This window comes from Camelus bactrianus, chromosome 10, assembly GCF_048773025.1.
Source record: "Camelus bactrianus isolate YW-2024 breed Bactrian camel chromosome 10, ASM4877302v1, whole genome shotgun sequence".
NCBI classification, from domain to species: domain Eukaryota; kingdom Metazoa; phylum Chordata; class Mammalia; order Artiodactyla; family Camelidae; genus Camelus; species Camelus bactrianus.
Genome location: NC_133548.1, coordinates 704,423 through 716,210, shown reverse-complemented (window position 1 = coordinate 716,210; position 11,788 = coordinate 704,423). Strand labels below are relative to the sequence as shown.

Sequence of the window (11,788 nt, the reverse complement as noted above, 5' to 3'; positions counted from 1 at the left end):
TCATCGCTACAGTCTGTCCACCAGGATTGATGCAGGACAGAGCTCATAGTCGTGCCACATCCCACCCCCACCGCGAGTACAGACCCTAGCAGGAAGCTCTTGTGCTACCATCTGCCCCCTCTGGGGACACTGACATCCTCCACTCATCCCTCCTGCAGGTACTGGGCCTAGCAGACCAGAGACACCTATGCCCACAGGTTGGTAGCAGGCCGGGAGGGGAGGTGGCAAGGGAAGCTGGAGCTGAGCATGGCTAAACCAGGGCCAGTGCTGGGAATCTGCCTTATCCTCCGAGAAAAACCCTGACTTGACCCCGGTGGAGTCCCGTGCAGCCAACTTTCAGGAAGAAAACACACAATGAGGAACTACCAGGCTTTGCTCCCAAGCACAGCTGTGAGGCCTGAGCTCAGCAGGGCTCAGACAGAGGAGATGGTCTGGGGCGGGGGCCTGAGTGTGGGGCAGGGGTCCGGGTAGAAGGCCACTGCGGGCAGGAAAGTGCTGGTGTGTGCCCCCACCATCCCACCTAGGTCAGCTAAGTGGCCAGGCAGCTGGCCACCTCCCCTCAGTGGAGTCCAGACTACCCACCATCCCACACAGAAAGGGACTGAAAACCTGAGGCCCAGAGGCTACACCTGCCCCTCAGCCAGGCCCTGGGGCTGCCCTGACCACCTGCCTCTTGGCTCCCAGGGAACTGCAGCGTGAGGGAGGTTCAGGAGGAGATCACTTACCAGGGGTGCACAGCCAACGTGACAGTGACCCGCTGTGAGGGTGTCTGCGCCTCCTCGGCTAGGTGAGCTGTGGGACCCGGGAAGTCTGTCCGGTCCTAGGCTTGGAATCTGCCCTGCCCAACAGAGGTGGCTCCGAGTAGGAGTCGGGGAAGCTCTGCTCCAGAGTTCCCAGCCACAGGCCACGTGCTGCCCTGTCAGGTGGCCCTGGCCTGTCCCCACCTCCAAACCTGCCTGGAGGCACCGGGGACTCAGGGCTGACTGGCAGACTGGGGAAGTCAGCAACGGGAGCTCCCCTAACCACCCACCGGGACCCAGCTCTCTGGGCGGCTGGGGAGGGCAGGAGCGCTCTCGAGGCAGAGGCCTTGATCTGCACTCTCCGCCGCGGCTCCTTTGCAGCTTCAACACCGACACCATGCAAGTGGACACCCACTGTAGCTGCTGCCACCCCCTCAGCTCCCATGAGAAGCAGCTCGAGCTGCCCTGCACAGACCCCAGGGCGCTGGGACAGCGGCTGGTGCTCCCCCTGCAGGTGTTCAGCAGCTGCGCGTGCAGCCCCCGGCGCTGTGGAGATTAGAGGAGCAGCTCCCGAAACCCTCCCCCGGGGCACAAGGCCCCACTTGGGGCTTGCCTGGGCCCTGAGGAGAAAGGGGCTGCGGGCCGGGTTCCCGTAGCTCCCACCAAACCTGCCGGCCGAGCCCACCGATTGTCCATCCAGCCTCCCAGCCTTTGAAGGCAGCCTTCCGGTCCTGCTGGGACCTGACCCCAGGGTGGGAGTGGAGAGGAAGGCTGCTTCAGAGGGGGTTCCTGAGGAAAGGGGGGCCCCAAGCAGGGGCGAGCAGGGAAGAGGCAGAGGTCACAGCGAGGAGAGGGGCTGTGCAGTCAGGGGAGGGGCGTCTCAGCCGCCGGGAACGATGGGCCCACCATGAACAGATTAACAAATAAACTGGCACTGATCAACGCGCAAAGGCTCGCCCGTGGGCTCTGCTCTGCTGTCTCCCATGCCCCTCGGGTGTTCTGAACCCCCAGACCCACGCCCACCCCAAAGGGCTGGACCAGCATGGGTCTGCGCCAGGAAGGGACACCACTGTGGGGCCTGCACCCTCCCCAGCTCAGGGCTACTCCCTTGTGAAGCCCTGCGTCCTGTGGGACATGCACCCCATCTGTGGCTGGGGTCACCCCAAAAGAGCTCAGTGGGCTCGCTCTCCAGGAAGGAACCCCTGGGCCCACGTGTCCCTTAGGCCCAAGGCCTCCAGAAGGCAGGTCCTCAACTGGTAGGGCGGAGCCGGGGGAGCTGAGGCCAGGACCCCCGGGATAAGTGAGCCACGCCCTGCACCCAGGCACAGGGTGAAAGGCATGCCACCCCGACACTCCTACGCCTCCACCCCGAGACCGGGGCGCCGTGGCCACGTCGTCGGAGCTCAAGGCCCCACACGGCCCGCAGGACGGGCCACGAGCCACATGCTGAGTGCTTCTCCCTCCGAAGACCACACACACTCTGGCCACCGACCTAGCGCTTGTTTTCCCTTCGGAAAGGAACGCACTTGACTGGCAGATGCCCACCTAGAATGGCGGACGGAGGGCAGGCCATTTCGAGTCAGCTGACTCGAAACCACCACCCCGCTGGCGACCCACATGCTGGAGCCCAAGCACCAGGTCATCCAGCAGCCTGAACAAAAGCAGGATGACATGGCCACCACCCACACAGCCTCAGACTCCATGGCCACGCAGAGTGTCAGGGCACCCTGAGTTGGGGCATCAGCTCATCCCCCAATGGCCCTCCACCTCCTGACCACACAAAGGCCCCCCTCCTCCGACTGCACAGGCCAAGGCCCACAGCACCCTGGCCTGCACGCATGACCCCAGAGAAACCACACCAGCCTGTGAGGTCCCCTGCACAGAGGAGAGACCAGCTCAGCTCCCGCAATCTCCTCTGCCCACCCACACTGAACCCTCCAATCACAAACCAGTGCCAGCTCGCCCCTAGGGTGACAGCGCACTTGTTTGAAACCTCCAGATGCGTGAAGTTAGGTACACGCTCTCTAGAGCCACCAGGAACCCTGCCCCCGCACACTGCGCAAGCGAGGTCTCAGACAAACAGGCGGCTTTAATGTCTCCTTCAAAAAGGCCACGCTGGGAAAAGAACACAGAACTAAAGGCGGCCAGGACACACAGCACCGCTGAGTCTGACTTCCAGAGTCAGGGCCCCGCCCCAGGTGCTGCGCTCATGTTGGCGCCTGGACGCACTGCTCCAGCCCAGGGCAACCTCACAGTCTCAGGCACCCAGCAGCCACCCCCAAAATGGCCACATGGCCTAGTTTAGACCCATCCATACCACAGATGCACACTGCTCCTCTCAGAGTGCCAGAGAGGAACGCTCATTTAAAAATTTCCCCAAAAATGTCCATTTTCATTCAAACTTCTAATTTCCCTTTAATTTGTAGATTTCCGCACAGAACTGTCCTGATTTCTAGGAAAGTTGATCCCAGGACCCGCGCCCCTCCTCCTGACCGGCAGGCCGGCGAGTCCAGCTGGGCCTCTTCTCCCTCACAACCCACCCCAGGAGGGGCGGAGCCGGGCAGCGGGTGGGAGCTCCTGGCGGCAATGTCAGACAGGCGCTGGCGCGCAGCACGGTCACAAGGACAAAGGGCAGGAAGAAGGCAGGTGCAGACATGGGAGCTGCCCCGTGGATCAGAACTGCTCTGAGAGCAGTTCGCACAGCCTCTGAGACACGCTCTCCTTACTGGTCCGCAGCGTGAGCCGGTACATCTGAAAGGAGACAACAACAGTCAGCCCCCGCCCACCTGCCCGCTGGCGCGGCCCTCGGTAGGGCCCTTGCTCCAGCAGCAGAGTACCTGCCGGGTGGCCACTCCAGGCCTCTGCTCAGCCCTTCCCTGGAAGCGTTCCACTGTGTGACAGAGACTCAAACATTAGACATGCCTTCAGCAGCTAAAATGAGAAAGTCTGACCATCGCCAGCGCCAGCGTGTACATGGACAGGTGGGCGTCTAACTGCCCCGGCCAGCGCTGGGGAGCTGACGGCTCATGCTCCCCATGAGCCTGCGTCCCATCCTGGGTACTGCCCAAGTGAAATGAAAACACACGTCCACACCAAGACATGTGCCAGTGTTCGTAGCAGCCCCATTCAAAGTGTCCCAAAACTGGGGCGGCCTGAGGTCCATCGACAGGAGGGCTGGGCAAGCCAACGGGGCACCTCCCCACAAAGGAGTGCCACACAGTCCACGAGGACCTACCCTGGACACAGCAGCAACTGGTGACTGCCAGCTCAGGGCCAGGCGGAGCCCATGCCGGGCCACACAGCGCTGCCTCTTGGGGATGGTGCCCCAGTGGGGTGCCAGGGAACTTTCTGAGACACTGGCAATTTTACACGTACCAACAGGTGGTGGTTCACAGGCATACGTGTCTGTTGAAACTCATCAAATTACCACACTGGGGATCTACCTGCGCATCCATCTCACTGTGTGTAACTTACACCACAACAAAAACAAACAAACTGAAGTGACTGGGCCGCTCCCCCGGGGCCTGACCTGGGCTTGCAGGTTCGGCTCCAAGCGCAGCAAGCATCCAATCTGCGTGGTTTTGGTATGAATGATACCGGCTCCCACAAAATTTGCAGGATTAGGATCGACTTCCTCCAGGAGTGCAGAACCAAAGCCAATAATCTGTGGGAAAGAAACGGGAGATGGAGCGCCTGGTGCCAGCACCCAGGCAGGGGCCGAGGGTCTCTGGAGGGCCCTGGCCACCTCCCGACTCTGGAAACGACCCCAGCGAGGCACTGACCTTGGCTTTCGTGATTTCTGTATCCATTGGGTGCTTTGCTCTGAAGATGCTCTGCACTTCCTGCTGTGGACTGTGAGAAACAAAGGCCGGTGTAAGCCCGGCTTCTGGCCCTGCCTGAAGGGCCCCCATCAGCACCGCACAGGGTTTGGGTCAGCCCCTCACCTGCTCAGCTGCTTCCAACGCTGAAAGAAATCCTGAGAAGCCATTTCTGTGGGCTGGAAAAATTTGTTGAGTGTGATAGGCAGCTTAACAGACACATTCTGAAAGGTTCCCCCATACCTGTGAGCAACACAGAGACACGGTGAAAGGGGTGCGCGGGCGGCTGGAAAGCCTGCACCTCAACTGGGAGCCACTCCCTCGTGCACAGCCCCCAGGAGCAGAGGGCTGAGGGCGGGGGGAGGGGCGGGGCGCTGGGGAGGGTGGTCCTGCGCCCTGGGGACCGGCCTGGCTTGGGCACGGCGCCATCCACAGCTGAGGACTGCCACGCACCGGTCGGGGGACCTGTCACACTAACCCGGGGACAGCCACCCCCTCGTCACTCTTCCCCAGCAACCCACGTCCTACAAGTCCAAGCTGGTTTAAACTGTGTGGGTTTTTTTCTTTTTGAAAAAGACCACAGAAAAGGCCACAGAAAAAGGAGTGTGCCTACAGAACGAAACAAAATTTGTGCACGTCTATTTCCCTACATTTTACAAAGTACAGTACTTTCAGTTCTCTGTGTTTTTAACGTTTGAAAACACGCTTTCCAAAACAAAGTTACAAATACCTAACAGGGGAGGCTGGTCACGCGCGCGCTCCTGCACTCACTGAGAAATGACAGGAAGCAGCCAGGGAGCCACACAAACGTGTTACAGAAAACTCATCAAGACGGTGTGCGTGCTCGGAGTGCAGCCACGCAGCGCCGCACACACCAGGCGACCATCTGGAGGGATGCCGCCCTGCAGCTGACTTTCAGAGCCGTGGGCCAGGCAGCGGCACAGGGGCCCTGGCTGGCCCCAAGCCCATGGGGTGGGCCCCTCCGTGTCTCAGCCTGAAAGCACCGGACCTTGGACAGATGGCCCCATCCGCCCAGCATCTCAGAACCCTGGGCACCTTTCCCTTCCCCTCTGGAGCCACTGCTGCAATGTGCACAGCGAGGGCCAGCCTCCGCCTAGGTCGCCCCTCAGTCCTCACACCACCCCGAGGTCTGTGAGGACGAGGGGCCCAGCCCCGATGCCCTGGGGCCCAGCAGGACCGGGCGGTGATGCAGCCCGGGGCTCCCACCTGAACTGGATGTTGAGCACAGGCGCCTCCGCGAAGTCGGACACGCACTCGATGTTGACGGCCTGCTGCACCTGCGCACCCCCGTCCACGGTGGGGTCCACAGGCTTGGTCTGTAGGCTTAGGCGTGTGTGCGTCAAGGAAGCTGAGAAAGCAGGCAGGGCCGAGCCAGCCCCAGGTCAGAAAGGCTCTAGAAGGGGTCTGTAGGAGTCGGAGTGCACCTCCTGATCTCGGATGAAATCTTTCATGTGTGTATTTTTAATGACAGGTTTTTTTTAATTAATTAATTAATTACTTTAAATGAAGGTACTGAGGACTGAACCCAGGACCTTGCGCATGCTAGGCACATGCTCTACCACTGAGCTACACCCTCCCCTCTTTGACGACTGTTTTGAAACATTTAGTGTTAATAGTCTATGTTTAAAACATGTTTATCTTACAATAAAAATGGCTCTGGCCTGTAGTAAGGAGGGCTGTGGTCAAGCCGGGCCTCCCCCTCCTTCCCTCCCCCAGAGCAGCCCACCCATGGCAAGAGACCCCGGACAGCAAAGCTGACGGTGGAGAAGCCCCCCTCGGTCTCCCGCCCACGGCCGCTCCCTGGGAGACTCCCAGAGCAGGAGACCAGAGACCAGAGCTCAGAGCTCAGAGGGATTTGGAGACCAGAACAGGTGAGTAAGAAAGCGATGAACCAGCCATCGAAGCAGGAGCCGAGGCCGCGTGGGCCCCACAAGCGTTGCTGCGACTAACAACCCGAGGGTGGGAAGACAACCTGCGGTGACAGCCCCCGGAGATGCCCTCAAAACCCGCCTCGAAGTCCCAAATTACTGTCTGCCAGGGTCCGGGCGCAGCGGAACCAAGGATATTGGCCTGGAGGTCATCCGAACAGATGAGTGTAGGAGTGAAATGCAGGAACTGCGTGGAGGTCTTGTTACCATAAAATATGAACATACGACCTAGGAGGGCACAAAACACGTCACGCCCTAGCTTCCCGGACGCGCACCTGGAGACAAGGGCCACCCGCTGAGCTGGCGGCCACGCTGGGCCCAGGGACCCAGGCACCCAGGCAGGGTGGCCAGGGTCCCTCACAAACGCCGCTCCCGGAGCCCTGGGCCACAGCACGACACCAACTCTGCACTAGCTGCCAACGTCTTCATACCCAAACTACTCAGAGTGGAATGTGAGCCTCAAGTCTCCTGACGAGGAAGAGCAGCCGGGCGCCACCCCCACAATCTAGGGGACCCCCACCAGGCCTGGGTGCCACCAACACGGCCGCGCACAGTCCTCACCAGGTCAGAGACTGAGCACCGCAGTCCACCTGCAGGGAGTCCCTGGAGCAGGACCCGCCGGCCCTCCCAACACCGGAGGGTCCTGGGGCAGATGCACTGCCCCCTGTCTGCACATTTCCAGCTGCTCCACAGACAGAGGAGAGCAAGTCCACCCGAGGCTCCTTCACGGTGCCACGAGGGAGGTGGGTGTCAGCCCACAGTGCTCCTTGGGCAGCAGTCCCAGCAGTCAGTGGGCATTAGTTTTTTTTTGGGGGGGGGGAGTAATAAACAAAAAAGCCTTTTTGAAAAAAATATGATAAATATATGTAACCTGTAATTTACCATCTTAACCATTTCTAGGTGCACAGGTCGGGGCACTAACCACATTCACATTATCACGTGACCATCACACCATCACCTCCAGAACTTGTCCTGCTTCCCAAACTGACACTCTGTCCCCACTAAACACTCGCTCCCCTCCCCCGCCCCCCCTTTTCTGTGGATGTGACTCCCCCGGGGACCCCATGTGAGTGGGGTCGCACAGGACCTGTCCTTCCGTGTCTGGTTCATTCCACTGAGCACCACATCCCCAAGGCCCATCGTGCTGTAGCTGGGCCGGAATGCCCTTCCTTCTTACGGCTGAGTAGTGGTCCATCGTGTGGATGGACCACGTTGTGTGTCCACTCACCGTGCTGTGTGGACACTTGGGCCCCCTCCACCTCTTGGCTGCTGTGAGGAGCCCCGCGTGGATGTGGGCGAGAGGATTTGCCCAAGTCCCTGCTTTCTTTTCAATTTTGGGGGGTAAACACCCAGACATGGAGCTGCTAGGTCATATACACAGTAATTCTATCTTCGATTGTTTAAGAAACCTCCAGACTGCCTTCCACAGCAGCTGCACCATTTTACATTCCCTCCAAGAGTGCATATGGTTCCAATTTCTCTCCGCCTTTGCCAGCACTTGTTTTGTTTTTTGAAGCAGCCATGCTGATGGGTGTGAGGGGCACTTCGATGTGGTTTGCTTGCATTTCCCAGACTAGCGGTGGTGTCGGGCACCTTTTCGTGTGCTTTTGGACGTCTGAATGTCTTCCTCAGAAACAACATATCTATTCAAGACTTCGACCAATTTTTAAGCGGGCAGTCTTTCTGTTGTTGACTTGGGGTCCTCTATATATCCTGGAAACTAGATCCTTACGAGGTACATAATTTAGAAATATTCTCTCCCCAAAATTTCTAAGAGAAGTTCTCATTAAGTAAGTAAAACACATACCTAAATTCTGCCGAAATTCAGACTTCAGTCCAATTTGAAGCAGTTGGTTTTCAAACAACACACCATTATTTTTACAGACAAACCTGGGGGACAAGGGACAATGTGTAAGTCACTCAAAGCCACCCACAGAAAATACAAAGATTTGTTTGAAAAAGGGTTTAAAGAACACTAAGACTAGAAGAACCTCTGTGGGACATGAGGGAGGGAGGAGCATCCTGATGAGCGCCTGTGCCACCAGGGACAGAAGAGCCAAGAGCCGTGACGACACACACCCACGAGGTGACCGGGGACGGGCTACCCGTCTGCTCCTCATGAAGGTGCCGGCTGACCCCTGGCAGCGTCCCACTGCTTAGGGCACGGGCCGAGGCGCACACGTCCAGGCCAGACCGCAGCTGGCCCGCTGACACCCAGCACAGGCCTCCGGCCTACGGGCGACCAACAGCACCCCCTCCCTGGGCGTCTGCAGGCCAGCACACTCACAGCACTTGGCGCCCCCACCACCCCCCTTCCCCTGGTGCTGGGAAAACCACCTATAGCCGCACGTACAAAAATGCAATCAGAACGTCTTCTCACACCACATGCAAAAGTAAACTCAAAATGGATTAAAGACCGAAAACCATAAAGCTCCTAGAAGAGAACACAGGCGGAACACTCTCTGACACATCATCACAGCAGTGTTTTTTTGCATCTGCTCCTAAGGCAAAGGAAACAAATACGAAAAAAAAAGGACCTAATTAACCTCAAAAGTTCTGGCACAGCAAAGGAAATCTTCAACAAAACAAAAAGACAACCTACTGACTGGGAGAAAATATTTGCAAATGCGAGGACCAATAGGGTTAATATCCAAAATATATGAACAGCTCATACAACTCAGTATTCAAAGAAGCTGATTTAAAAAATGGGTAGAAGAACCGAATAGATACTCTTCCAAAGAGGAAACGCAGACGGCTGGCAGGCCTGTGAAAAGACACTCAACACCACCCACCGTCAGGGGGACGCAGATCAGAAGCACGACGAGACACTGCCTCACGCCTGCCAGAACGGCCACGAGCAGCAAGCAACGGCGAGGGCGGGAGGGCACAGGCCCTGCGCACTGCAGGGGGTGCCAACCAGGGCAGCCCCCAAGGGCAGTACGGCGGTTCCTCAAGAAACTGAAAACTACCAGATGACCTAGTCCCACTCCTGGGCACAGACCCAGAGAGAAGGAAAACACTAATTCGAAAAGACACACGCACCCCAGCGTTCGCAGCAGCGCTACTGACAGCAGCCAGGACCCGGGGGCAGCCCAGGCGTCTGCCAAGAGACGAGCAGGTGAAGAAGACATGCACGTGAGCACACACACAACGTACGACTGCTCAGCCATAAAAAAGAATGACACGTTGCCATCTGCGGATGAACTGGAAGGCAGCATGCTCAAGAAATAAGCCAGACAGAAAAAAGTACTGTATGGTATCACTTACACGTGAAATCTAAAACATAAAGCTAACGAGTGGTATAATGAAACAGAAACAGGCCCGCAGATGTAGAGAACAAACCAGCGGTCACCAGTGGGGAGAGGGGCGGAGAGACAAGACGGGGCAGGGGACGAGGGGACACAAGCTGTTACGTGTAAAGTAGGTAAGCAGCAAGGACGCACCGTACAGCACAGGGAGATACAGCCACTGCTTTGCAGTAACTTTAAACAGAGTACAATCAATAAAAGTTGTGAATCACCACGTTGTGCGCCTGAAACTACTATGATACTGTAAATCGACTATACCTCATTTTCTTAAAAAGAGTCTGTCTGCAGCCAGAGACAGACACCCAGCAGCACTCCAAACCTGCCTTTTCCCAGGCATTTCCACCAGCAGCAGGAAATAAGAATCAGTGTGCGGTGCAAACACAAAGAGCCTGGGGGGCAGTGTAAACCCACAGGAATTCCTCTGTCCTCTGCCTGCACCTGCCCTCCACTCAGATTAAGATCCGCAGAGACAGATGATGGCGGGGAGCAAGCAGGGAAAGGTACAGGACCGGCAAGCAGAAAGGCGGATAGCAGACGTGCTCGGAAGAGCAGCTGGGATTTCGTCTCGAAGCTGGGGGAACGGTAAAGTGGGCGGCGGGCGGGAGGTCGGCCGGCCGGCGCCCAAGGGGAGAGGTGGTGAGGCCTGCGGGCAGAGGAGGAAGGAGAGGAGGCGCACCTCAGGCAGGGCCCCGCGGTGGGAAGTAGCAACTGCACCTGAAGACTGTTTCTCAAGAAAATAAAGCTGGGGGCCTGGAAGGCAGGCCCGAGGGTGAGTAAGGGCGGGAGGTGTGGGACCAGAGCGCCAAGAGGCAAAGAGAAAAGGGGCCGAGAGCACACGCTGCGACCGACCGCAGGCGCCACAGCACGGGGCCCAGGCCACCTTTCCACCTGATGGTCTCCCCTCGGAGCGCGCGCACTCCCTTTCTCCAAGGAAACTGCACCCCGAGGAGGTGGAGGGGCTGGGGAGGGAAGGACCTCGGGGCAGGGGGCAGGGGGCAGGGCAGAGAGTCCTTGTGCTCAGGACGCAAGAGACAGACTACCTGGCAAAGTTGTCCTCGGAGCCGGGAGCCAGCGGCGCGACCGCGGAGGGCGAGTCTGAGAACACATCCACGAGCAGCCCGCCGGAGGAGGGTGGGGGGCCTGCGGGGACGGGGGGTGCAGCCCCCAGACCCAGGAGGTCTGCTGACGGAGAGGGCGTGGACTGGAAAACAGAGGAGAGGTTCACTGTGGAACCGTCTGGGCACAAGACCAGTGCCCGCAGCCCCACCACCCAGACCCCAGGAGGCGCCTGCTTTAAGAAGCAGGACCATGTGCGCGTTAGTGTCGACCGCCCAGAAAGCCTGCAGACGTGAGAAGAGCAAAGAGCGGTTTACTGAGGCACGTCCCTCATCGTTTTCAAGTTCCACGACGTTACAGGAAAAAGCAGGTAAGAGGCCAACAGACCGGAGTCTTCAACAATAAGCAAGTGCTTTCTGATCCCAGCAAGACAAAGAGCAAAGCAGCACCCCCCCCCCCGTCGCTCTGGAACTCACGGGAGACACAGCATGGCCCCGCACACGCACGCCACCGACACCCCCAGCTGCACACAAGGCTGATGCTCACGCGTGAGCCGGCAGGGCACAGCAGTGCCAGAAGCATGCAGGGTTCTGATCGCCAGACCCAGCCCGGAGCTGCTCTGCCTGCAGAACTCGCCCCCCCGCCCCGCTCCTCGTGAAGGCACACATCCATGCACAATCACCCAAGACTCTACCCCGTGCCGTCTGCAGTCCCTGCACTGATCAGCTTGCTCAGGTTTAACACACACTCATCTCCCCAGGAACGCAGCTGCCCCGAGAGCTGCAGGGGCCAAAGCACCTTCTCTCTCCAGTGCGTGGACACGCGGCCGGTCGTGGCCGGCCCCGCCTCCGGCTGCCAACCGCCTCCCCGCGAGGCCACGCGGGGCCTGACGCGGAAACCACCGCATCAGCATGAGT

General features: G+C 58.7%; 2 protein-coding genes across 15 annotated transcripts in view; one reads left to right on the top strand and one right to left on the bottom strand.

The window, feature by feature from the left end:
* MUC6 (mucin 6, oligomeric mucus/gel-forming) overlaps positions 1–1,690 on the top strand; it is a 31,946-nt gene extending 30,256 nt beyond the window's left edge. For all 3 annotated transcript variants that reach the window (XM_074371340.1, XM_074371339.1, XM_045517199.2), the window contains 3 exons: positions 159–197; positions 685–787; positions 1,122–1,690. In XM_074371340.1, the coding sequence (XP_074227441.1) occupies positions 159–197; positions 685–787; positions 1,122–1,299 (320 nt within the window). In that variant the 3' untranslated portion in view covers positions 1,300–1,690. The remainder of the gene's footprint in view (positions 1–158; positions 198–684; positions 788–1,121) is intronic.
* Positions 1,691–2,809: 1,119 nt separating this feature from the next.
* The window catches only part of AP2A2 (adaptor related protein complex 2 subunit alpha 2), a 61,784-nt gene continuing 52,805 nt past the window's right edge, over positions 2,810–11,788 (bottom strand). For 11 of the 12 annotated variants that reach the window (XM_074371345.1, XM_074371342.1, XM_074371343.1 and 8 more), the window contains 8 exons: positions 10,856–11,016; positions 8,315–8,397; positions 6,646–6,735; positions 5,786–5,909; positions 4,685–4,801; positions 4,523–4,592; positions 4,270–4,404; positions 2,810–3,491 (listed from right to left, as the gene is read on the bottom strand). In XM_074371345.1, the coding sequence (XP_074227446.1) occupies positions 3,414–3,491; positions 4,270–4,404; positions 4,523–4,592; positions 4,685–4,801; positions 5,786–5,909; positions 6,646–6,735; positions 8,315–8,397; positions 10,856–11,016 (858 nt within the window). In that variant the 3' untranslated portion in view covers positions 2,810–3,413. Of the gene's footprint in view, positions 3,492–4,269; positions 4,405–4,522; positions 4,593–4,684; positions 4,802–5,785; positions 5,910–6,645; positions 6,736–8,314; positions 8,398–10,855; positions 11,017–11,788 lie in introns of those variants that run through there. The other variant, XR_012509455.1, reaches the window with a different exon arrangement.